The following is a 27,974-nucleotide window of genomic DNA, read 5'->3' on the forward strand; positions in this document are numbered from 1 at the left end:
AAAACAATATTGAACTAAATGCAATAATAATTTATCCATAATACTGAAGGAGTAAAAAACAATAGAACTTATGTTTTAAATATTCTTTACTTACAATATGGCAGATGCTTACTGCTGATGAGGACAGTGATACAATTATTGAATTAATAAGTTTTGCTGATTTTTTTTAATAAGGCCTACGCCTATTAGATAGGTCTTACTTTTCAAATTTATCTTTGGGATAGTTATTTTTCTTATCCCTCAGTTGTGTTCTACTCACAGATAATAATTGCCAGCCAAATTCATTCATGCAGCCAAATTCATGTTGAAATTGAATCAAAATTTATATCTATATATATAATGTATAAGAATGCCATGTTATTGATTTTCAGAAATTTTTTTTGTTAATTTATGTAGCATTATAATTCATTTCTGTGTCAGAACAAAAATATATTTTTTTAGAAGGTGTGCATTGTTAACTTACTATAACATCTGTTAAAAAAGAGATTAGGAGGTATATATTTATAAGTCTTCTGGCTTTCACTTTGCATTACCTACCTACTTCAAAGATATACTTAAATAGGCTTGTATTTTAATTTTTAATTAATAGAAAAACTGTACTTCATATTTTTCTTGAATTTAAAAAAAAATAGTATAAAATAGTTACAATTAATACACTGGCTAACAGTGATATCTATATCAACTTAGAATTATTTTTTTACACATTGATTATCTATTTGGTGCTTTATTTCAAAATTATCACCCACCCCAAATGCCTATTATAATAATTTAATGACTTGGTATTATTCCAGTATTTGTGTTAGGCTGATTAGGCTGATTGTTACACTAATTATAATATATTTGAATAAGATGTTTTAAAAAAAAACTTACATCATTTTATGTTAGTTTTTTGCATCTTCATCCAAATGATAAGAAAATAATTGAAAAAAATAATCGTAAAACAATTAGTGTTTTAAACACAGTTCAGTACAACCATTTTATTTGCTTCTTACAGTGTTACTTACTCTAACATGTATATTAAATAATGTATACAACCACAGTTTAAGTAATTTATGCCAACAAAATATCACATAGGTAAACCTGGTAAACATGGTGTGATTATACTAGACATGTAATGTGAAAACATTTGTTAGTGCATCACCCCAGTCCCTACACAGCCGCCTACCTTTCCACAGTTTTGAACCAATTGTTGTTTTGTTCTCCTCCTTACACTGGCCATGACTTTCCCACTGGTTTTTTAAAAATAATAATTTGTACAAACCTAAATCTACACCCCCGTAATTATCCACTTTATGTGATTTTTTTTTAATGTTATAAAAATTATTCTTATAATTTATAACTTATTTTATTAGATTTGCCTTAATCAATCACTGTGATAAGTTAAAATACTATCTGGAATTTTATGGGACTTATTGTCCCATTAGATAGAGAATGCTGTTTAATCTGATTTATATAGAAGTGCTGCTTTAGACTGAGTTAGCGTGCATGAGGCAGGGCTCAAAATTCTGTCAACAAATATAAATGATCATATTCAGAATCCATCTTGTTTTTTAATATATTTTTGAAATACAAAAAAATAGTTTAAAAATTATGATTTAGATTTGAATATTTTCTTTTGCAAATGAGTATTCATGTTTATATGTAAAGTAGGTTTAATAGTTTTACTTTTACATTACTTTCTAATTTTCCAGATTAATACAGAATGTTTAAATAAAAATGTTAATTCTTCAGAGTAAATTATTTATTTCTATTTATTCACAGATATAAAAAAATTATATAACAATATAACTTAAGAATTTAATGATATTTATTAAAGCTCAATAAGTTTAATTTCTAATTTTTAAATATTTTTTCCTTATTTTTACTTTAATGAACTTATTTTTTTCCCTTTGTTAGGTGGTAGTACAATGTACATTATGTATATATATATATATATATTTATAAATAAATATGCCCTTTATGATTTTTATTCCAGTCGTAGCCCGGGATGATCTTGGTTCTAGACAGCGGCATCAGTCAGCCGCTGATAAACTGGAGGTGCCAGATTTAGGAGGGGTTGGTCAAAGATCCCGCTCACCCTCAAGGGAGGGGTCAGCTAAAAGTTCCAGATCCAGATCAAGATCACCAGGCCACTTGCACATGCTGGATGCCTCAAGGTCATTGTCCCCACCAGATATGAGGTCAGTATACTGACTGAGAGGGCTGTCCCCAGCCTTATAGTTATAGGTCAACTGTGTTTTTCTTGACACCCTTCCTTTTCCTAAAGACCATATTCTTAAATTACTCAAGTCTTTTATTGTGGAAAAAAAATTAATCAAATTTGAAAGTTAGGTTTACAAATTAAGTACAGCTTATAAAATGTAGTCTAGCTTTTAATTAAATTAAAATTCAGTCCTCATTTGTGCCAGTTTTGACTTTGTCTGAAAATATATTCATCCACATCTACCACTGTGGCTCCACATCTACCTCCGTGACTCGACCACTTTTATCCTCTCAGTCTTGTCCACTATCTTCTTCTTCCATGTCTGTATTTCAAGCTGCTGTTGATCTGTCTCCACATTATTCATTCCTCTGAACCCAAGCCCCTGCCTTTTGTTCAGTTATCTTTTGAGCAGTGGTTCTTAACCTTTTTAGAGGTACCGAACCCCACCAGCCTCATATGCAGATTCACCGAGCCATTCTTATTAAGAAAAATAAAAATAAAATTTCAAATTCAAAACATAGGATGACACAATTTATGATGCATGTAGGCTCTATCGTGAAGTCCTGAGTTCCACAAATATATCGATACAAATATGTGTTATCCTGCTCTGACACAATTTACTACTTTGTCGTGCTCTTATGCTATTCTATTGGAACTATTATTTGCCACAGCCGCTAGTTCTATCATATGCGCTGACAAAATCCAATCACAAATCATGTGAGTTGAGGGTGTGTCTTGATCTCCGCCAAATCCCTGATACACTGAACCCCAGGGGTTTGTTCAAACCCAAGTTAAAAACCGCTGCATTATACACCCCTTTTATTCCTTTTTGCTTGACATTCTTCATAAAACACATGAAGAGTATACTATTTAATGCTACATGAATGTAACTAATTATACTTCAGGACACCGGGAACATCAGCACGTTCCTTCCAGCCCGCTTCCTCCCGCTCACTAGGGGGTACACCTTCAAGCACTCCATCACCCAAGAAAAGACAACTCCCAGCTATTCCTCTTGAGGCTCAGAAAGCCAGCAGAGACAGAGGTAAATTGTAGATTGTTTTTAACTTAAATTGTGTGTGATGTCTTCATAATGTCTATCACCTTCTTTATTTTTAAGTTAAACATGTATGGTGTTATCAGAATGTCTGCAACCTTCTGTATTTTTAAACAACCTAAACATTTATCTGCCACCTTCTACCTGTGACAAACTGTCTTAAAACTCTTCCTACATATGAAGTTTTTAACAAATCTGTCTTTCAATTACTATATTGGCTGAGTTATTGTCCCTGAGTCCACCTGGATCAGATAGTTATCCAACTCTCAGAAAATGTAAAGGTGACTGGGCTAATTACTCACATGTTTTATATACAGAGGTTAAAGAAAGTCTTCATCATGTTCCATATTGACACACCTAATTTTACTTAAACAAGTAGTTACTTGATCTCCAGCTCACACAACAAAAATTAATATTTCACAAATATCTTTACAGTGACCCAAGATCTTGAAGAACGAGCACGTATAATGAAAATGAAGATGAAACTAGCCCAACAGGGGCAGGGAACTGGCTCAATGCATTCAGAAAGTGAGTCCAGAATGACCCGGCGCCGAGATCGCCATGGTGAGTCAGGCGAAAGGTTACATGACCGCAGCATCTCACACGACCGGGTTGAAAGAATGCGGGAGCGAGCCATGGAGAGGAACTACGAGCGGGGGAGGGATCCCGACAGGGGCCATCATAGATCCAGGAGACATAAAGGTAAAAAAAAATTTTTACTGCAGTTCTAGATTTAGTTTAGCTTTGGCACTTACTAGAAGTTGATGTTTTTTCAAGCTGCTCACTCTAAAATGGTAGTTGTTATTAGAGTAGCTCATTGTTTCTCAAAGGATTGGTTCACCATACAGAACAGCTGGATAATTAGCTTTTAATAAAAAAAAAAAGTGAAACAGTTACAGAAGCAAGTATCAAGAAAGTAGCTATTGTATATAATGATGTTTATTTTTAAAAGCTAGAACAGAATTTCAAAAAGTTATAGTTAATAAAAAAAAATTCTCAGTAAAATATGTATATATGTATTTCCAAAAAGAGGACAAATCAAAACTGGGTCACTCACATATGGTTGAATGTATCTAGGAGTTCAGCTTTACTTCTTTAATTTATATTTTTGTATAAACATTCCAGTTTTTTGTTATTTAAACATGCTTGAATGTTTACAGTTTATTGGATGAACTTGATGAGGCTAAACTGATAGAAGTTTTATTTCCAACTGTTTTGTTCTGTTTGTTTTGTTTCATTCTATTCATCTTAATTTTTATTTTTCCATTTCACTGTCTTCTGTGTGAGATTATTTTTGTACTTGTTTTGATGTTAGATAGATAAATGGCTATTTTCTATGCTATGAACTTGTCAGAGTTTAGCCCTGACATGTCAGATGACGTTGCCAGTGACGTGTCAGAAACCAGCGATATGTCAGAGGTCAGCAAGGTTAGCACCATCAGTGTACGATCAACGCAGTCCGAAAGACCTAGAAGAAAACTGAGGTATTTATTATTTATTGCTTGTATCATTAGCAAACTTTAAAAAAATAAATAAAAAATTCTAGTCTTATTTTGCAATGATTATAGCTTATATAATATGCTTTTATTTTCTGCCTAATGATACAAATTTGAAATTTTTTTTTTAAACTTTCTAAATATAATGCGATATGTTTTTCAGAAAAATGCTAAAATAACATACATACCTTGAATTGATTACAATTTTTTAAACAAGTTTCAGTGAAACTTTTAACCGAAAAATCCTATAAGCACCTTAAATTTAAATATTGAAATTGCAATCACCAACTTTGCAGTGAATTTGCGTCAAAAATGGAGAGCCGGACAACCATACCCCAGAGAAGACAGCAGGCTGTTAGCAGAAGCTCTAGCAATGACAGCCAGGGGTTCGATCAAAACGATGGCAGTGTTTCTGACTCGGCTGTCACGACAAGTGTCACGGAGGGGAGGAAGCGAAGGCCCAGCATTGGCCACAAAATGGCAGCACTCGTAGGGTTAAACCGGCGCAGTAGCAGCGCCTCACAGCTGGCTGGTGAGCTCTCATGGTTGATGCCTGTTTTGTACTTTCTTCATGTTTTCCAATATTTCTGGGAGTTACCTATTATATTCTGGGTGTTCCACCCCTGTGACATCTAATTCTTGCTGAAATCTTTTACCGCCCTCTCATTGTACTGCCGATAATATTTCTGGGAGTTACCTATTATATTCTGGATGTTTAAAGTTCTACCCTTGTGACATCTAATTCTTGCTGAAATCTTTTACCTCCCTATCATTGTACTGCCGATGTAACCTAATCAATTCCCTTTTATTTATCATATATTTCCAAAGTAAGTGTTGAATAGAAATAATTTGATGGAAATGTACCTGCTGATTATATTAAATTAAAATGTAAAAACATTGGATATGATCTTTTGGTGTTTTCTGTGTGCATGCTTAAATCATCACATTTTTAATTTTATTTTCTGAAGAAGTAAAACCAGTTTTGCACCCTTTTTTTTTTAAACAATTGAATGTATATCTTTTTCTTTCAAACAGTATGAAAAATATCTTTATATAGTTAACTAAACCTGGTTGTTATCTATTTGCTTCGGTGTACTATTTAGTTACTGAATATTTACCGATATGTGAGTGATCCAGTACAACTATGCATGAATTAAACAATTACCTTCTTGATTTCTTATACTCAATTTAACATATTACACTTTTTAAACTACATGTTTGGTGTGTATTGTTTCACTTTTTATTATAACTCAAGGTACAAGTTTGCAAAAATTTCCTTCCCTTCCTAGTTGCATGATTTTTTTAAGGTAAATAAGATGAAAGAAATATTTATTGTTTTTCTTTGGTACAGGTGGCAGTAAAAAGCGGAGCTCCTTCCAGCGCAGTGAGGAAATAGGGCCAGTAGATTTAAGAGGGGGCATGTCAAAGCAAGCCAGCAAAGATTCAACAGATGGAAGTATTGGGAGTATCAGTAGTGATTCATCTAGTGTGTAAGTACACATTCTTAGTAGAGATTCATCTAGTTTGTAAGTACACATTCTAGTAGAGATTCATCTAGCGTGTAAGTACACATTCTTAGTAGTGATTCATCTAGTGTGTAAGTACACATTCTTAGTAGAGATTCATCTAGCGTGTAAGTACACATTCTTAGTAGTGATTCATCTAGTGTGTAAGTACACATTCTTAGTAGAGATTCATCTAGTTTGTAAGTACACATTCTTAGTAGAGATTCATCTAGTGTGTAAGTACACATTCTTAGTAGAGATTCATCTAGTGTGTAAGTACACATTCTTAGTAGAGATTTATCTAATGTGTAAGTGCACGTTCTTAGTAGAGATTCATCTAGTACACATTCCATCTTAGTAGTGATACATCTAGTGTATAAATACATCTAGTTTGTAAATACACATTTACATCTAATTAGTGATTCACCTAGTGTGTAAGTAAACATTCACATCTTAGTTATGAAACATCTAGTGTGTAAGTACACACAAAATATGCAAGTGTTAGTGTACAAAATAAGAGATCGTAAAAGTATAATGAAGCCATTTGTGTTCAACTTTTCCTCTTTTAGCCTAAAACAATGTCAAAACTTTCTGCCAGCAGAGAAAGCTTTTGAATATAAACATTTTTCATCATTTTAATTGGAATAAAAAGTACATTGTAGGTTTAGTTACAAAATCTTCAACTCTCCTGGACTTTCCGTATGAATCCCCTTAGCCTATGTAATTAAAGACATCATTTAAGACCTGCTAAACTAAATAGAATGCCAATAATTTTTTCACCACAGATTATGGCTTCCTACTGGGATGAGACTAGGCCCTGAAGGACAGTTTGGTGAGTTTGTGGATGGGCTGGGTCCATCACAGTTGGTTGGGCGTCAAGTTCTGGGTGCCCCCTGCCTGGGAGAAATTCAACTTGGGTTGTATGACCGGAAGGGTCACCTAGAAGTGGAGGTCATCAGGGCCAGAGGACTCATGTCTAAACCTGGGGCCAGAGTATTGCCAGGTTAGTTTCATTGAGGTGTTTTTATTTATGCTGCATAGAACATTGTTGTTTTATACTGCTAGAGCTTGCCAGTTGCCATTGAGGTGTTTTTATTTATACTGCATAGAACATTGTTGTTTTATACTGCTAGAGTTTGCCAGTTGCAGGTTAGTTTCATTGAGGTGTTTTTATTTATGCTGCATAGAACATTGTTGTTTTATACTGCTAGAGCTTGCCAGTTGCAGGTTAGTTTCATTGAGGTGTTTTTATTTATGCTGCATAGAACATTGTTGTTTTATACTGCTAGAGCTTGCCAGTTGCAGGTTAGTTTCATTGAGGTGTTTTTATTTATGCTGCATAGAACATTGTTGTTTTATACTGCTAGAGCTTGCCAGTTGCAGGTTAGTTTCATTGAGGTGTTTTTATTTATGCTGCATAGAACATTGTTGATTTTATACTGCTAGAGCTTGCCAGTTGCAGGTTAGTTTCATTGAGGTGTTTTAATAAATTGTATGCCAAAATGTTTTCAAGTTGTTTTCATTCAGTAAATTTTATTTATACTGCATTGAACATTGCTAGTTTGCCAATCTCAGGTTGGTTTTGTTGAGCATAGTTTTTGTACTGCTAGCCTGTTTCAACTTTGGTCTGAATAGGAAATGTTTATGTACTGCTACAATGTTACCAGCCAGGTCTCTTTGAAAATTTGGTATTAAATACTGCTAGTGGTGTCAATCTGGTTTATTGAACAATGTTGTTTTTATACTGCTGCAACGCTTGAGTTATAAACTTAAATCAGTCTAGTAAGGAAAATTAAAGATTCAGGTTAAAAAAAGTTTTTTGTTGGTTTTTTTTGTATTTTTGTCAATGTCAATGTTAGAGTGAGGGCCTGGACTGGGGTAGAGATTACTAGCTTAAAATAGAGTACACAGAACTACCCAATTTTGTGTCATTTTCTTCACAGCCTAGTATGATGATATTGTTACTGTGGCCAGATATTTTCTTACTCTAACTGGCAAGTGTTTTGTTCCTACAGCTCCGTACGTAAAAGTCTACCTTATTGAAGGCAAGCACTGTGTTGAAAAACAGAAAACAACAACAGCAAGGCGCACCCTCGATCCTCTCTATCAACAACAGCTGTTTTTCAGTGAACCATACCATAACAGGATTTTACAGGTAACCTGATTTCCTCAATGCTCGTCACATTTTATTTTAATTATTTTTTCATTTTTTACAAAACAAGAAAAATTACTTTGGCAATTAAGTTATCAATAAAATAATCTTCAGTTTTTTAAATTTATGTAATGCTAATGCAATAGTATTTAATATTCACCAAATTTTTTGACCCCTATTCCCAGTTTTAAAATTTGTTTTGTTATTTTAGGTGACAGTGTGGGGCGACTATGGACGGATGGATAAAAAAGTGTTTATGGGAGTAGCTCAAATTTTATTGGATGATCTTGATCTAAGCAACATTGTGATTGGCTGGTACAAACTTTTCCCAACATCCTCCTTGTTTGGCCACCACTCTTCAACAACAGGTCTTGCCCAAGCTGGCCTAGGCTCAACCACATCGCTCGAAACTTTAATGGGAAGGACGTAGCCCAAGTGGACTTTAGACTGACCAATTTAATTTTAAATTTTTTATTTTGCTGTAATATCTTAACACTTTATAGATTATTGTATATGTGCTTGTTGGTAGATTTCTGGAGTGCCAAACATACATGGCTTTATTACAAAACTGTTCTTGTTTTTCTAAGAGTTTTAGGGGGTCAGGACTTTCAATTTTAGGAGATGGCAATGGAAATGTATGCCTATTTGATGATATAATTTTAGCTTATTGCATTCTGAGGCCTTTTGCAGTGCAGTGCTTTACAAGGTTATCAGCTCTTGGCAGAATGTGCATTTTGACTTCTACTAGCAACATCAATTTTAGGCTTCTTGGAAAAGGCTTCTTGGAAAAAAAGTGTTCAGCTATTGTATTACTAGTGCTGCTAAAGAAAATTTATTATTCAGGGCTTATTTTTTTAATTCAAAGTTCTTATTAACAACTAAATTTTTACTACTTTTTTATGATACAGTTTTTAGTTCTTCTGCCGTTCCGATTATTGGGCAGGATATTTAAAGTAAAAAAAAAAGAAATTCTTTTTTCTTTGATTTTTAAAACTGGAATTAAAATGGGGCACATGTTTAAAGTGTGTTAAAAAATCTACCACTCCCATTAGCCTACCACTTAGTGGTTGTGTTTCCTAAGTCTATAAACTTCACTTAAACTTATATCCCTCATTGCATTAAAGTTTGATTTAAAGCTATATATGGCCTTCATTAATAACAGCATTTATAAACATGCTAGTATTTTTTTACCTTATCCCATGAACAACTAACACTAAACAAATACAAACAAAGCAATGTTTACGTGAAACAGCTGCAAGATTTCCGTGTTAAAGAATTACAATTTTCTGATCGATCTTACCATTTCTTCTAATGTTATAACTAGCTATGGAAAGACTTCCTGTAATGTGATGGACTTTGTTTAATTTCTACAACAACTTTGTTATAGTGTTGTTTATAACAAAAAAGCATATGTTCTACTTGATGGTTATTTGATAGTCGTTACTATTACCTTTAGCTGATAGAAAACTGTTATTCTGTGTCATTTAGATATAATTCTGTTTTGTTTTATTACTATTTTTTGTAATGTTATTTACTTCATCTAAAACCCAACAAAGGTTTTTTTTTTACGCACATACAATATCTGAGTGATTGTAAATGGCATTAAGCAAAAACAATACTTTAAATCAGTGCAAGGGGTTTATATATCGCCAACAGTACGTTGAGAAACAGTGGAGGGTTGATCTCCTCCAATGTGTGAGCTGCCTTTAGTAAGTTTCAAATTTTTTTGAACTATGTTTCTTGGTTTGCCAACTTGTGTATATAATTTTATATATGGATGTAAATTTTTTTTTTTTAATGTAGAAGATAAAGTACGATAGTCTTGTCACTTGCTAGCCCACCCACTTCAATGACAGGCATGTAGGCAGTCAGAGAACTGGCCCCTAAGATTCCAATACAAGACATTTGTCATTGCATGCCATCCCACAATATCATTTGGACTCAGTCATATCTCTTGTACCAGCAGACCGGCTGTGATAAGACATTGAAAGAGTGGCAGCTTTGTGTTGTTTTTAATTTTTTTTTTACCTCTACACCTCCCCCACCTTCTTACACTACCTGTGCAAATATTTTTTTTTTTTACTACTGTAAAATGATTGTTTAAAACCTAATGAAAGGGTACTAGAAATAGTACGTAAAATATTGCTAAGATACCTGCTCGTTTCAAGCAAATGTAGTGGATGGTTAAAGTATTACTAGTTGCAAAAATCTTTTTTTTTCATTACTTTATAGATCTTGACATATGCAAGGAATAACTTATCAGGCATGTTGTATCAACCCTTTAAAGTGCATTTTACTAAATGCAAAAGTAAAATTGGGAAAGTTACAATGTTAAGCAAAGAAGAATCAACTCTTTGAAAACTAAATTGTTTTTTTTTGGTTGTGTATAGGAATAACTAAAATTTTTCCAGTGTTCAGATATTGCTACATTTTTGTCAATGTTCAAGGAGTTTCTTCAGCTGTTGCAGCCTGAATTTTTCGAAGTGCTTCAGGGTAGACTGGGTGCTTGTGTGTGTGAACCCACCCTAGGGGAAGCAAGGGCTACAATGGGGTAGCATTTTATAATCAAAATTTTGCTTGAAGCTACCAAGGCATCCCACCATTTGATAAGCTGCTCAGAATCTTTCAAAAAATATATAACTGTTTTTCATGTAAACTAAACGTTTCCAATTAATATGAAGTGAAAAACTTTCTTATAGATTTTTTTTTTAAACTTTACCGTATCCTGAATTTTTAAAACAGTTTTTAAAATTTGACATTGATTTTCAAAAATTGATGTTGTTATATTGCGTTATAAACATTTTAGTATAAAAAATGGTTTTTTGTAAAGAATAGCCTTGATTTCCTCCCACATTAATGAAGGGAATGGATTAGTTTAGTTTTTACAAATATTTGAACGGGTCTAGGACATTACCCACCCCCTCCGGACATCCCCCCTGGAGCAATTACCCCCTGGGTAATTACCTCCCTCCCCCAAGCTCAAGAATCCTGACCCTAAACTTAACCCCAAACTCCAACCTTATAATTAAAGCTAACCCTAGACCAAACCCCAACTCTAGACCTATATCTTACCTTAATCCTAGCCTTAAGCTAAAGCCAAAACTTCACCTTAGCCTAACTCTAACCCTATTCCTAACCCTAAACCTAGCCCTTGTGCTAACCCTAATCTTAACCCAAAACCTAGCTCCAAAACCTAGCCCTAGCTGTACCTTAAGCTATGTCCTACTGGGCGGGGGGGGGGGGGGGGGGGGGGGGGGAATTGCCAAGGGGGTTATTACTCGGGGGGGGGGGGGGCATGGGATGTCCTGTTCCCTATTTGAACATGTTAACTGCTAACTTATTTGTAATCGACCTTGATGAAATTTTTCATCTTTAGTTGAAGTCTATTCTGCTGGTATTAGGACATGCCAAAGTGTATTTTGTTACTTTAAAACCTTTGCTGTTGCATGTTGATTGTAGTCAAGATCTATCACTGTTATATAAGTATATATATACATGAAAAACATTTGCAAGTACTACAGTTCTATGCTTAAAATGCAATTCAAGAAAATGAAATTTTTAACAATGTTAAAAAGTGATTTCCTAGTCAGCTCACCAATGTTGGCCCAATATTGGGTACGTCGTGGCCCAATATTGGGTACATCGTGGCCCAATATTGGGTACGTCGTAGCCCAATATTGGGTACGTCGTGGCCCAATATTGGGTACATCATGGCCCAGTATTGGGTACATCATGGCCCTAGATTGGCTTAACCTTGGCTTAAAAATACTTTAATTCTGAATATCTTTTACAGCCACCCTTCTCTGCATATTTCTATACTTTAATTTTTTTCACTGCCATCTCTATGTAGCATATACCAAGCACTTTTCCAAACAATGTTTACTTTTTACTATTGATGTATTTGTGTCATCAGTTAGTGATCTATTATCATTATGCTCCGTTCTGGTGCCTAGATCAATTTGGCGTTGCCAACTAATGCTGTATTCTTTTTTATGTAGTGCAAAAAAGAATTGAATGTACATTCCAAAGAAGGTGTGTGTTCAGTGGATTTTGAACCTAATTTATGCGTACTATTTGTTTATAGCCTATTTTAGAGTTCCTAGATGGCGATAGTGCATTCCTTCTTGTACCAGTACTGGTATTAAATGTTCATCTAACCAATCTCTCAGTTAGTCAATGTAAATACACTCATTTGTAAATTATTCCCTGCCTGCACATGTGATTATTAATTAACTAATTATTATTATTATTACTATCTACATTTTTAAAAATCATTCATATACTAATTGTTAAACTGTTTTTATTGATATAAATGATTATTTAAGACAGAAGTATTGAGTTTCATTCAACTATTTCCAATGTATTTAGTATTACACAATTTTCATTATTTTCGTATAAACCCATAGCAGATGGATTATTATTATTATTATTATTATTACTATTATTATTGACATTTTAAAAATATTTTTGTTGTGTGTACATACATACTAAAGATCTTAACTGTTAAAAACTTAAGCATAATTTCAATGATGTGCTTTTTTTTGTGTAATGAGGAGATACTAAGTGTACAGACTAGTCCCTTTGAGATGTGTCCGAGTTGAAAACTTGCATTAGTTCTGTGTCGCTATTTTATTTTCACCAACGCCAGGATGTGTGATGCATTCATTGTTTTTTTTTTATAATGTCAGTCAAAATTTTTCTTTGATGAAGCTTAGTGATTTGAAGAAAAAAAAAATGCCTGCTGCTGATGTTACATTGAGATCATTATTGTCGATGTTAAGGTTAGATAAAAAAAGAATAACTAGCACACTTTACTCTTAATTCCCACATTAATATAACTACAATTTTTTTTTTCTTCACTTTTAGAATGTCTCAAATTATTAGGCTTTTTGAAATTTAATTGTAAATACTTAAAACTTAACAAAAATATAGTTCGTTTTTTTAAACACTATATAAGATCGCTGATTGCTGCTAACTGGTAAAGAAGTAATGTAAACATATTCTTTAACAGCAATGCATTTAACTACATCAACATTAAAAAAAGATTTTTTTCTCTCAGTAAACTTCAGCTTAGAAAGATGAAATAATTTTACTAATATGCAATTACCATGAGGAAAAAGATGGTATAATTGTGTTTGAGAATGACTCCCTCATTTCTGTGTACAGGATATATGACCTTTCAAACCATTTTTTGAATTACCTCAATCCCAAATTCAGCTTTACCTCTCAGCATAGTTTCATTTGTGTAGATCTTTTTAAACTTTTTCTCCATTTTCAGCAGTTTGCTGTTCTTTCTTTGTTCACATTTCATAGACGACTTTAATTATTGAGCAAATATGGATTGAAAATCTGAAAAACAAGTCTAAAACATTCTTTTGTTTTGAACCAGTGCTGTTAGCAAAAATTAACATCCTAAAAAATTATTTTAATTTCTATTGTGTTTTAATTTTAATTAACAGCAATACGCTCCTAGCTTGATAGTCAATGAATTATTGATCCTCTCTTCGTATATTTCCTGACACAATTTGTACTTATGATGATTCGTAAGGTTTAATTTAATCTCAATTAAATGGTAACCTTTATTAGATTTGAGAATCTAACTGTAATTACTGTATTTATATGTTTTTAAATTTATCATTTAATTTAAAGTACCCAAGATGAAATTTGTATGTATCCTATGTGTAAAAGAAACCCCTTTTTATCCAGGCTCAGCAATTTACCTATACACAGTGAAAGAAACAGAAATCGTATGATATTGTAAACCTTAAACACACTGCTTTAAGTATTGTCTGCAAATACAAATATCAATACTTATCACTCAGGCATAATTCTCTCCCCTTGAAGCTGAACCAAGACTTACATATTCCATGCAAAGGATGGCTTTGTTATGCTGGTTTTATAGTTGACATATTTTTAAGGTTACATTTTCTCACTAAAGAATCAAAGTTACTACAATGTGAACTACTGTTCTGTGATATTTTTACCTTCAAGGGCTCTCTGTAATCTTCATCTTCTCCATGAAGTCAATATTATACGCTTTGATGAGGGTGGTCCCTTTGTTTCAAAATACAAATTTTCATTTGTTGTAGTCTTGATACTCAGTAGAGCTTTGTCAAAAAAAAAACTTGACTGGTTCAAGCTATTTATATATCTACAGCTCTCATTCTATTTTATACTTTTGTATTAGGTTAAAATGGTTTGCATTATTTGACACTAGAGATAATATTTTGTGTCTGACAAGACTAGCAAGTTTCATACCCCTGTGATGATATCTCTTTACATACCAGCCTATAACGTTTCTTTAAAAAAAAAATCTTTCAAGTTAAACAATTTGTCTTTTTACCAATCGATTTTTAGGTGTGAAATTGCCTTGTTTTTTGTTTTTTTTTAAATTGTTTCTTCCATCTCCACTTAACAGACATGTAGCAAGTAGTATAGATGTGTAGCGGTAGAATAGATGTGTCATTTCCGACAGCTCGTTTTGAAGGTATCCATGATGGTAGCTTGCTTTGGTATCTTCTCTTCTTCAGACAGTTACCCTCTATATCAGTTGTTTGTATTCCAGTTGTAGAGTTCATGTTTTTAAAAAACCTTTGCAAGTTTCATTGAAAGTGTGTTGGTGTACTAGAGAAGCACACAAAAGCCTGCTTGTCTGCTATGGTGTGTGTACTGGTGTGCTTTCAACCAGGGGATGTGTTTCCAGTTGATAGATTCCATTGTTGCAAGCACACCAAGGAAGTTTAGTCCATTTGAGAGATGTTTCATCCATTCACGTTTAACCATCATTTTTTATCACTTTGTTTTGTTTATTAGAATTTTTACATCTAATCCTCTCTACTGATATCTTAATACAAGTAAAGACTGGATAAAATTCTGCGTTTTTTTTTCAATTTGTTTTACTGTTGTGTATGGTTAATTGATAAAGGCCGCCCACTAGATCTGCAAATGACAGGCAATTGCGATTACATCAAGTATTAAAAGAGCCTACTTGAAAAATGTGTTTCGTAAATTGATGTAAGGCACCCTTTCACTAAATCTGCCTAAGGCTCTTGTGGTAATTACATCTCAGGTATACAAAGAGCCCACTTAAAAAATAAAATTATCCTTGATGCCACATTTTACTATTGATAACTTTAAGGCTAATCTTTTAAAAAACCTCAGGTTAGCTATCATAACTTACAAATACTAAACTCAATTTTATGACATTTTACTAATGATCAACTTTAAGGCTAATATTTTAACAGAAAAATCCCCAGAACCCTAGGTTAGCTATCAAAACTTAATACTAAAACCAATTTTATGTGACACAATTAGACTCCTCATTTATAGTATGTCTCGTAACTCTAAATTGCTACAGCATGGTCAATCACTCCTTGCCAAATCGGTCATTTACTACAACCTATAGCTAAACTTATAGAAATAATGCCATCTCAGCATTGGATTAGCGACTTCCTTTAAAATTTAATCACTATTTATTTAAACTTAGTTTAATAACACACTATACTGAATTTCGTAACAAAAACATGGAAAAAAACCACCCAATAAAATGCATTCATTTATTTACATAAACGGGAAGGAAAACTCAGGAGTGAGTTGATTCTTTCTTTTCTTTAACATGATCAAATAAAGCCTTCTGTAGGACTGGGTACAGTTTCTGGCAATTCTCAACACAAGCATGCATGCACTGTGGGCAAATTTGTAAAGATTGACTTCAGTATGATGAACTACAAAATGCTTTGTAAAAATAATTCTTATTACAAATACATTACAGTCACTCACTTATATATTTAAGGTTCATTATAGATTTTAATATTTTAACGCCTTTGTTATTGAAACAAAAAAACAGTAAAATTTTAAAACATATTGGCACATTTTTTTTTTGCCGAATTTAACATAAAATTTTTGCTGCCTAGCATAAAAACAGTAACTACATCTTCTGCTGCTCAACCTAAGCCAACAAAATAACCACAACTGTTGCAGTTAAATTTAAGTAAACCAGTGTTACCTTGCTGACAGCATCAAACTGAAGTTCTCCATCACTAGTTATTGCAGACACCTGACTTATAGATGGGAGAAAAGCCACTGTAACAATTCCAGCATTGTTTTCACTTTTTTCCTAATAATAGAAAAAACGGGCTACATAAATATAAATTTAATATTAATTTATATAGAATATAAGCAAGTATCTAACTTAATAATATAATATGAATAGAACCTTTATCATCATTAACAGTAAATACAGTCAATTAATATTTAACAATAAATGACATAAAATAGCTAGGTGACAAAGAAGGGAATGTGCTACTTTATGGAGGATGGTGTTCAAAAATTAGTTTTATTGTATTACTTTAAAATAAAATAAAAACTAAAGTAGAAAAAACAATCTAATATGGTTGTGTTTCTGTGTGTTAAAATCAACTTTTAAAATTGGAACTTAAATTGTGCTATGTTATTTACTTTACTGGTGAATAGTAAGCATAATTTAATAAAGGAAACATAAATATTTAGGACTCACAGCTTTAGTAAGAATAGTTTCTTCTTCCAATGATGTTGGGTCTACCAATGTTAATGATCCGTACACACCCTGGTGCAGATAAATGCATTTCTTTAAAATGTTTAAAAGTAAATAATCTTTTACCAAATACACTCAAATGAACCTTAAACCATTATACGTAAATGCTGCACAAACACACTCATACCAGGTCACAAAAATGGAGAAAATCCACACACTAAAAATAGGATTGGCTAAAGTGGTTATAGCATTGAATAATTTTTTTCATAATTGTATACAGTGAATCTATTATAAAACCTCAACACTTTATTATTAAAATATATTCTTATATAATCTTTTACTAAACACCATAATAAATATTCTCTACCCTCTGAAAACAACAAACACTCTAAACCAGTGGTTCCCAAACTTTTTTTAGTGGCGACCCCCTTTTATAAAAAATAAGTGACATGCGACCCCTATAGAATTAAAAAGCCGAAATTAGTATGGAAATTAATAAGCACTAAAATAAGATTTTCTAGTAGACTTTCAATACGAACTACTCTTAATAAATGTTTTAATAACATAAGTAAAATTGCATGCTATTTTCTAAACATTTGCGGTTAAGTTTTTGTTAACGCCAACCTATGTCATTATCAACATTCAATTTATTTTTTATTTTGTTTTTAATCGGAGAATAGTGTTGAAAATCTATTCTCGAAAAGTCAATCAATTTTACGTTTGGGTATAAATGGTGAATATTACACCAAAATTCTGTGTGCAGTTTTACATCTTCCGCGAAATCATTCTGCAAATCAAAGAATTTATCTTGTAATTCATCGGGAATGCTGGCAACATCAAGGGAATAAGAGAATGGGTAATGCGTCAATGCAGATTCTTCTTTTTTCAGCTCAGAGAAATAGCGCTGCAGTTCGTTTTCAAGAGATTCAAGATGCCCAGAAATAGCTTCTTTCAAAATTTTAATTATCTCACAATCAGATTCATCTACCACACCACAGAGTTTCTCAAAATTATAATATTTCCAAGATTTATTTTCTTCGCCGATTTTGCAGATTTGATAAAAATGCCCCGAGATTATCATGGAAAGTGATAATATTCGACAATTTTCCCTGAAGCTTCAGGTTAAGCTTATGCTTACGTTTGAATACATCAGCTAGGTATGATATTCTCTCCAACCACTCTTTGTCGTTTTAAGTATACCAAAAGTCTTGTTTCCTTTGCACTTCCAAGAACAATTTGATTTCAGATTTCAATAAAAAAACACGATTCACAACATTTTGTTTGACAGCCAGCATACTGTAGTGTAGAAAAGCAGAACCTCGTCATCTTTATTCATGTCTTTACTCAGTTCTTTGAAGGCTCCAGATTTAATATAATTTACGACTTTTACTAGCAATGGAGTCTTGATGGCGAGGGCAGTGGTTAGGGAGTTAAATCTTTACTGTTTTCTGAAATCCCGATTTTGACTTAAACATAGATGGCGCACCATCCATACAAACCCCCACAGCCGTTTTAACCCATTTTAATCATCCAGTTTCAAAAAACGTATTTATTTTCTCCATGCTATCTTCACAAAATAGCAACTCTTCTTTGCTATCATCTGAATGAATATAGACACAGACCAGCAACTGCGAACACGAACTCACGTCTGTGAATTTATCAACTTGAAAAGCAAACAATGGTGAAAGCTTGATTTCAATAATAATGTGTTATTTAACATCTACGGACATGTCTGCTATATGTCGCTGAATAGTATTATTAGGCAGTGATATTTGTTGCATCTTTACTGCACTGGAATCCCCAACAATTAACTTCACCATCTTCAACATGCAGCGTTTGATGAGATTTACTCCTATTGTGTTTTTTTTTTTGCTTGGCATTTTCTATCGCGACTTCATGTGATGCTTGCACTAATGCTGTACTTCATTGGTGAAAACTTCCTGTTTGATCAAGTCTCTGACGTTTGCAGCTAGCTTCATGCCGACGAAAAGCCTCCATATATTTTATGACTCGTCTCAAATGACGTTTTAGTTTTGAAGATTTCATAAACTCGTGACAGAACAACTTTGTACAGTACACATTGCTTCTTCTCTATTTCATTTCCAGTGATGTTAGTAAAGCCGAATTTCAGATATTCTTCTAAATATTTATGTTTTGTTTCTCATTACTGAGGTTTAGTATACCAGTTGGCGACCAGTTTGGGAACCCGTGCTCTAAACATTGTTAAACAAAAAGGGAAGCTACTCTATCTTGAGGTAAATTAATCCCCTGGTAATAAAGAGCATTAGCAAAACATTTAAATAAAGGTTCTTTTTTGTTAGTTTATCTACACCGACGGCAGAAAAAAAAAGAGTTAGGAAATGATGCAGTATTTTCCTGCATACCAAGTGACCTGAGAACGAATTAAATTTATGCATTAAACTGATGGATCACTTACCAGAGATGAAGCAAGGACTAAATCATACATCTCTATACCAGCTGAGGCCAGAGCTAGTGAGGCACAAATTACAGAGGCTGACAGTGCTAATGAGGAAACAATATGTTCTTATTTTTATATGACAAAGAATGGCGTTAGATCAGTTGTCTATATTAGTAACTAATATCCTTTAATAATTTAGAAACTAAACTGAACCCAAACCCTAATTCTAAGTTGTTCTGTATCTGTATAATTAAAACTATAATATAATACCATAATACTCTAATAAATCTTCAAAAATTACTTTATAGTAGCAAAATTCAATGCCTAGTTCAATATGTAAAATATTAATTTAAATTCAACAAGTTTGGGTTAGATTTGATATTTAAAACACGTAAAAATATTTAATTTAAAAGAAAATATTTACCACATCCATCATTTTGTAGAACTGTTATATAAATGTTAATTTGCGACTTAGGGTATTTGTGCTGTAATAATAAACAATGGAATGTAAGCTGTTGAAAAGATAAATTGTAGTACAACTGTGTAGGGAATGAGAATGTTTTAGTGAAAAACCACATTACACCACACACCATGACATCCAAATTACACCAGACCAACAACATCCACATTACACCACACACCAGGGACAACAAACACCACACACCATGACATCCAAATTACACCAGACCAACAACATCCACATTACACCACACACCAGGGACAACAAACACCACACACTAGAGACAACAACATAACACCACACACTAGAGACAACCAAATTTCACCAGATCAACAGCACCCACATTACACTAGAACAAAGACAAACACATTACACCACACCAACAGCAACCACATTACACCACACCAACAGCACCATCATTACACCACACCAACAGTCACCACATTACACCACACCAACAGCAACCACATTACACCACACCAACAGCAACCACATTACACCACACCAACAGCAACCACATTACACCACACCAACATCACACCACACCAACAGCAACCACATTACACCACACCAACATCACACCACACCAACAGCAACCACATTACACCACACCAACATCACACCACACCAACAGCAACCACATTACACCACACCAACAGCAACCACATTACACCACACCAACAGCAACCACATTACACCACACCAACAGCAACCACATTACACCACACCAACAGCAACCACATTACACCACACCAACAGCAACTACATTTCACCACACCAACATAACCCACATTACACTAGAACAAAGACAAACACATTAGACCACACCAACAGTCACCACATCACATCACACCAACAACACCCACATTAGACCACACCAACAGCAACTACATTCACCACATCAACAGCACCCACATTTCACCACACCAACATAACCCACATTTCACCACATCAACAGCACCCACATTTCACCACACAGACACACCAGAGACAACCACACACCAGACAAAGAGCTGGCTCCAGGGCCTCCAGTATCTGCAATGACAAATCCTTCTCCTGGTTATCTTGTTGATGTTGTCTACGCTTGCGGCAGGAAAATGTTGTGAATTTGAAGTCACATGTCAACTGGCCTTTCAAACTGAAATCTTCTCTTCGAAGAACCTCTCTGGGACCATATCTAGAAATTGAAATTACAGCAGCATTTAAGTATTTATATCCATGGATTTATTTCCCAAAATAAAAACCTGAGTTTTGGATTATAGAGAAAGTTTGCAGTTGGGTTTTTTAAAAATGATATTAAAATTAGCACGAAAAATTAATCAATATAATCAATCCGTTAACATATGTCAGGTTATATTAATAAAGAGAAATAAAACCACAATACACAATTTTTAATATGTTGACTTGTGCTAGCCTATGTTACTTTATTATCAGTAATGCTATACTAAAAAAATATGTTAAATACATTTTACTAAACACCAATCATTATATTTGTATCTATATAATTAACTTGGATGGGAACTGAGAAAGTATAACATCACAATACAAATTTACAATAAAAACAAGTTAATTAAAAAGTCTAGTGACAATTTAAGCGCAATTTCCTTATGTTATCCATAACAATTTTAAATCGTCATCACGTTCAATAGATGCGCTATCAAGTTCAGTAGGCGCACAATGGTTTTTAGTCATATAACTATATTGCTATATAGTATTGTAGTGTATTATGTTTAATGTAAGTTTAAAAAAAAATTTGTGACCGAACGAAAGGATATTTTTGAAAACTTTCTTTGGCAATATTGTTCTAAATTATGGCAGGAATCGATTGGTAAATGTTTCAAGTCGCTAAGTGGTCTGGTTGCTGAGATATGGGCCAAAAACTGCATTTTTTAAAGGTTTTTTGGCTTTTCTGGGAAATCCAGGAAGGAATTCCAGAATTTTTTTGGCCCTCTATCATCCTCGTAACTTGCTTAACATAATTGCTTTTGGAACTAGTCCTCGATATTGCTTCGTTGAGGAGGAGATACGACTTAAAGCTGCGAACACACATCCATCCATCCAGAAATGACGGGTTAATAAACGCAATTCTCCAGAATGGAAATTGCGCTAAAAAAGTAAAGTAATACTTACACAGCACATATAACTTTAGTTTGATCCATCTCAATGTACCCAGACCCTCTGGCATGGCTTACTACGCCTGCTCGCAAAACTGGATAAAAAAAGTTAAGTTTGGTTTTTTTAAATAGTACATTACTGTATCTTCTTTATTTTGTCATTCAAATATTATGTTGAACAAAAGAAGAGACTTGGAAATCTTTAAAACAGTTCTTTGAAACTAGGTGCATAATATAAAGAATTTTTTTTTTACATTTATAAATGTGCACTAAATTTAAAATATTCAAACAGCATTAGTAAACAAAAGGTTAAACATTTTCAAGACTTTTCTCAGACATTTAAAAGAACAAAGGGAAAGTAATTGATAAGTGAATGAACAGAAGTTAGAGAAATAGTAAAGAAATATGATCAACATTAAATACAAATATCCAGCAAAAGAAACAACTTACACAAGGGGCGTAACTGACTGTTTGATCTTTCATCATGACGCTTGCCCTTCAGATTTTTCTAAACAAAAAAAACAAAACAATATTGGCATAAAATGGAAAACAAGCATAGTTTTTTAATGTAATGTTAAAAAAAAAAAAACAGTATTCTATAAATATTCACACAGTAAAATAAAAATTTAATTAAATGATATAGTTCTGAAGGCTAAGTAGGGAATTGTAAAACAGTAAATACTTACCAAATCTAATGAGGGAGCAGGACAGTAATCATATGGGCTCTGAGAAGACTCTGGCCCAGTAATACGCTTGGTGTCAGTTGGCATGTTTATAAGATGACTGACTTTAGACTAAGTAATATTTTTGAGCCTCTGTTAAAAAAAACAACAGAATATATTTTAGAATTAAAGTTAAAAAAATATTCATTGAGATAATAATCTGTTCTGGCCTAAAATATGCCATATTATAGGCAGTGGCGTCGCTAGGTCGGGTGTCACCCGGTGCGGCTCCTCATGGTGTCACCCCCTCCCCCCAATTTATATATATATATATATATATATATATATATATATATATATATATATATATATATATATATATATATATGGGGATGGATTGGACACACGTTAAGAAAAGAAAAAGAAAACATCGCAAAACATGCATTGGACTGGAATCCCCAGGGGAAAAGGAGGGCCGACCAAAGAAAACATGGAAGAGAACGGTTGAGGAAGAGGCAAAAACAGCTGGGCTCTCATGGGCACAGATTAGAGGAGCAGCCCAAAACCGAGTCCACTGGAGATGTGTGGTTGCAGCCCTTTGCTCCCCAGGGGCCATAAAGGAGCGATGATGATATATATATATATATATATATATATATATATATATATAAGGTCTACATAGGCCTATATCTAAAGTTGCAATTGGTGTTACCCCTCCCATTTTGCCTAATGTCTTCAATTTGAGCACTCGTTATGTTAATCCACCAATTCATTCATGTGGAAAAAGCATTGTTTTTATCGTAAATGATTACATTTTTGGTGTCATCCCCTCCCCAGTCGTTGATTGACTGATCAGTTATTCAAAATATTCAAGAAAACATTTTTTTCTCTGTAAAGTTTGTAGTTGGTGCTACACTCTCCCCCTCCCCCACCCTCGGGTGATATTTTTAAAGAGTGTACAGTTAATAGTAAAGATGTTTATCTATAGTCACTTATTAGGCCTAATATATGTGGATTAACTCTAATTAATCATTAACTGAGCTGACAAAAAGTATATTTCTTCAACATATTTTGCAGCTTTCACTGTCACCTCCCTAAAAGGTTTTTCCCCTGGTGTCTGTACCCTCCGCCCCCGCCTCGCGACACCTCTGCATAATATAGGCCCACATAAATTATTACAAAATAGCTTAATATTTAATTGCATGTAACATTAAGGCCCAGTGTGTGTTTGGTGTTACTGTGTTAGGAAAACAGCCATCAGCATGGGCCCGGGTCAAAGAAATTTAGCTAGTAGTAACTAGTCTAACTAAAGGTTAGTAATTAGCAAAGTTCCCCTTCCAAACCTGCCGGTCTATGGGGCAAGTGAATAGAGAGTTAAAGAGTTCTCCTGTTTCTGTGAGTGTGACCTCAGCATATGAAGGGATAGCGTGATCAGCACTATGCCAAGTCACCTTTACTTTTCCTAAGGTGAGTTGGGTACCCATCAGAGCTGGGTGGACTCATGGATAGTCTAGTCCGTAATCTATCATTTTAGGTACGTAAAACCGCCTGCGGCTAGTTATGTACGAAAAAGTTACCTCATTGTCAAGGCTTTAATAGAAATATATTGTGATATATTTGTGTCAAATATTATAGATAAATGAATAATAAACCTAAATCAATGGCTAAATAAGTAAATATATCAATATAGGCCAGAAATTAACTTTAAACAGCAGTGTGTGCGAGCAAGATTTGCTATACACTATACAGCCAATTGTAAAATAGAGTGGCTTCCCCTGAATCTTGCACTATAAGTTTACAAACAAAAACTTAAGATGGCTGCTATAATGAGCATGGTTGTATATGTTGGAAACATCGCTAGTCTTCATTTATTACTGAAAAGTTTTAATTCAATTGTTTAAAAACAGGTAGATCTAGATCAGTAGATCTACATAACATAAATGAAACACTTTTTTTTAATTTTTGTATTTTTCAAAACATAAATGATCGGAATTAGATCTAGATCCTCCTCACCTCAAAATGTGAAATGATTATTGAATCAATAATCATCTCACATTTCAATAATATTGATTATTAAAAATTAAAATTTGAGTCACCTGTTTTTCACATTACTAGAATATAACTACACTAACTAGATCTAGAATTCTAGATCTAGATCTAGTCGCGGGCGATTTTAGTACGTAGGCCTAGGCTAGGTACTAGGATATAATTTCAAATATGGTTTAATTGCAAAACAATGACTGCAGGTAAAAGGAGCAAAAAATTAGAATCACAGAACAGTTTTCCTTTTTGATGTAGCTCTAACGGTTAAAAAGTTATGATTTTTTTTCCTATTAAAAAAGGTGCATTTTTTAACATAGGATTTTTTTAATTTTTGTGATCAAGATTTTTTTAGTGTGCACTAAAATGATCATAGCCTGTAAACTACATGCAGTGCTTTCATACAACCACAGTTTAAATTTTAACTATTTGAAATATTAAGCTTAAAATAACTCAAAATGAGTAACTATGGGTGTGTCAATGAATAATATCAAAATATTGATCATAGCATGAAAGATTTTTGTATATCATGATGCAAAGCTGATAAATCATGCGATTCTACAAAACCGAAGTCTGGTTTATGTGAAATACAAAATTATGGCAAATTTAAACTACTGAGCATTTAAGTTCCAAAATTTGCTTAACTTTAGATAACTGTATACTACAAAAGAAATAATCAAAATTCTGGTTTTGACTCCATCTGTTTGCCAGAAATATATGGTTGAAGAAGGTACCCCCCTTTTAAAAACCAAAAACTTTTCGCACAACCTGAGTGTGAGTTCTATCTATTTATTAAAAATATCAAGCACAGAGCTTGCTTGAATGAAGTTCTAAAAGTGTGTCTATTAATACTAACTAAATAATTATCATACAGGTATGTTTTTCTTTTCATTGAGCTGAAGAATTGATACAACTCACATTGTAATTATGTAAATGATTATCATTATCATTGTTCCAAAAGTGAAAATATATATGTTGATGTTACATTGATGGCAAATCATTTAACTTTGTTTAAGACCCTTAGTCAGTCTGATTGATTCAGTGATTGTAATTAAATGAAGGGATGACATGGTCAGATGATAGAACGCCCAAATGTTAACCTTAAGCCTCAAGTTCGGATCCCGGACTGAGGTTGATAGGACATCCCCGAGTCCACCCAGCTGTAATGAGTACCTGATATTCTATGGATTTTGAAGACAACTGGGCATAGTCATAACCACACTACTTTAAATGAAGATTTAGTTTAATTATGTTTATAATAATGTTTCTGATTTATACCAAAATATTTTGCATTTCTAAAGAACATTTGTCAATTTGAAAAGAAATAACTTTTTCTTCACTGCTGGCTCAAATACTGTCCCTTGCTGGGCCTCATTTATTTTAATTTTAATCTCAATGAATATGCTTGTTGTAAAAATAAACTGCAGTTTTATTAGAGTAAAAAAAGTAATGATGAACAATTTATAGGAGTACACCAAAGAACTTTATTCTTTATTATAATTTATAATATATTGTTCTACATATGGTTTCTGCTCTGCTTTAGAAGTGCATATTCTGTCTGGAATATAAAACATACTTCATTAGCATGACAATAAATAAAATATAACTAGCAAATAAAAACACATATGTAAAGCAAAATAAAAATGTAGGCAGGTAAGTACAAAAATTGTTTCCTAAAATTATACTCATTCATCAAAAAATACCCCGACAGGGCAATATTAAAGGCAAAGGTCCTGAAAAATCGATCCCGTTAAAAATAAATGGCCCTGTGATATAAGGCTCCCTTAAAAATATCAGACCACAAAATGCTACTGTCCATATGCCATGTGACAAAACTCCCGACATTGAAATCCCCGACAAAACGGACATTGAAATCCCCGACAAAACGGACATTGAAATCCCCAACAAAACGGACAATGAAATCCCCGACAAAGCCGACACTGAAATCCCCGACAAAACCGCTCATCAATAAGGCACGTGGCTAAGCGCTCGCGTCATTAATGCTCACGATAAAACAGCTTTGTCGCCCAGACTACAGTGATAACACCAAAACTGCACGGCGCTACAAAGTTTACATTCAAACACTGGCGGTGAGAAACTTAAAAATGTAGTAAAGTCTTTGTACCTATCAGCGGGGGGGGGGGGGGGGGGGGGGTGGTGTGATTGTCCATAAATGACGTCACCAAGTTGTATCGCCCACCGATGCTTACTAAGTTACATTTACTCAACCCTCACCCACGTAGCACATCAGAAAAAGCCAAAACTTGACCTCACTTTCACCCGTAATTCTGTGACGTCAAATAGGATGGTCATTGACCGTTTCCCGGTGAACACAGTTAAAAAAATAAAACACGCTAGGGCCTATGCGATTTGTATATAAAAAAAAAACCTACAATAATAAGTTTACAAATTACGATGTTCCAAATATAAAATAAAAAAAAAAAACAGTCAAAGTTGATACGCCTATCTTGCCCACAATCTAATAAATCCTAGTTAATGGTCGTCTTTACACATGATTACGCTTAACACCGTATGACGTCATGCAATAAGCAAAGCCCCCCCACCCCCTCTCCCCACCCACAATACAGTGAGTAGACCCTACACATCACATAATCATGCTCCTCTCGTGTAAGCGTAAAGTATTAAGAAATAAAGAGACCCGACTCCTTCCGGTTTTTCACTTTTGCTTTCTAAGTAAGCACAAGACAGCGCTAAACCATACACCCCACGGGGCAGCATATAACTTCTATGAGCTGCATCCAAACACTTTCAAATTTCAGTATGATAGAGGAAAATGGTGTAGGGACTCTAGCAATCAATAAAAAAAGACATGCGTCCAATAGTTAATTTTAAAGAATAAATCGAGCTTACCTTATTTTCAATGAAAAACTCCATTTTGAATAATCCATGAAAATAAAAACAAAAGACAAAAAGCCAGGCTAGGTCCATTTTTAAGTAGAAAAACAATGTTCACATTAAATTTGACCGTTCAATAACGGACAGAAAAAAAATTTACTAAACCGTCGATTTCGCGTAGCCGCACACGCAAACCAGTCGGTAACGGGAGAAAAAATACGCCGCCCAGCGAGAATCGGGAGGCCAATCCTAGTGCCTAGAGGCCTACCTAAAACGATAGATTACCAATATTTTAACAAGCTTACATAAAATAATATTTGATTGGGCCTAATGTTAACTTAGATCTAGACTAGTCTAGATCTAGATTCTAGATCTAGAATCTAGTAGTTTTGCAATTTATTTGTTTACCTCGTGATTCTTTCCCTATCAACGTCGTTTCGTGTTCCTTTTAAAAGTTGTTTTGTTTATGGTTTTTAAATTTAGCGGTTGTACTAAATT

At 33.7% G+C, this 27,974-nt stretch overlaps 2 protein-coding genes across 3 annotated transcripts in view; one reads left to right on the forward strand and one right to left on the reverse strand.

Annotated features, from left to right (window-relative positions):
* The window catches only part of LOC131943710 (regulating synaptic membrane exocytosis protein 2), a 75,986-nt gene extending 66,629 nt beyond the window's left edge, over positions 1 to 9,357 (forward strand). The window contains exons 17-25 of the mRNA XM_059303924.1: positions 1,976 to 2,180; positions 3,109 to 3,248; positions 3,696 to 3,962; positions 4,615 to 4,744; positions 5,053 to 5,288; positions 6,108 to 6,246; positions 7,047 to 7,264; positions 8,277 to 8,416; positions 8,625 to 9,357. Coding sequence (XP_059159907.1) covers positions 1,976 to 2,180; positions 3,109 to 3,248; positions 3,696 to 3,962; positions 4,615 to 4,744; positions 5,053 to 5,288; positions 6,108 to 6,246; positions 7,047 to 7,264; positions 8,277 to 8,416; positions 8,625 to 8,843 — 1,694 coding nt within the window. The 3' untranslated portion in view covers positions 8,844 to 9,357. The remainder of the gene's footprint in view (positions 1 to 1,975; positions 2,181 to 3,108; positions 3,249 to 3,695; positions 3,963 to 4,614; positions 4,745 to 5,052; positions 5,289 to 6,107; positions 6,247 to 7,046; positions 7,265 to 8,276; positions 8,417 to 8,624) is intronic.
* Positions 9,358 to 15,952: 6,595 nt separating this feature from the next.
* On the reverse strand, positions 15,953 to 27,961 carry LOC131943716 (exosome complex component MTR3). 2 transcript variants are annotated; one of them, XM_059303932.1, is made up of 10 exons: positions 27,885 to 27,961; positions 22,605 to 22,733; positions 22,369 to 22,426; positions 21,935 to 22,013; positions 20,807 to 20,981; positions 19,769 to 19,829; positions 19,363 to 19,448; positions 16,929 to 16,997; positions 16,419 to 16,529; positions 15,953 to 16,097 (listed from the first exon to the last, which is right to left on the reverse strand). In XM_059303932.1, exons 2-10 carry the CDS (start codon positions 22,686 to 22,688, stop codon positions 15,996 to 15,998), a joined length of 825 nt encoding a protein of 274 aa, XP_059159915.1. In that variant the 5' UTR covers positions 22,689 to 22,733; positions 27,885 to 27,961; the 3' UTR covers positions 15,953 to 15,995. The 2 variants fall into 2 exon arrangements, with proteins under 2 accessions (XP_059159915.1, XP_059159916.1); XM_059303933.1 differs by lacking the exon at positions 27,885 to 27,961 and adding an exon at positions 27,782 to 27,825.
* Positions 27,962 to 27,974: the final 13 nt, after the last annotated feature.

The sequence above is a fragment of the Physella acuta genome, unplaced genomic scaffold (genome assembly GCF_028476545.2).
Source record: "Physella acuta isolate Inbredline_101_S28 unplaced genomic scaffold, ASM2847654v3 ptg000465l, whole genome shotgun sequence".
Lineage (NCBI taxonomy): Eukaryota > Metazoa > Mollusca > Gastropoda > Physidae > Physella > Physella acuta.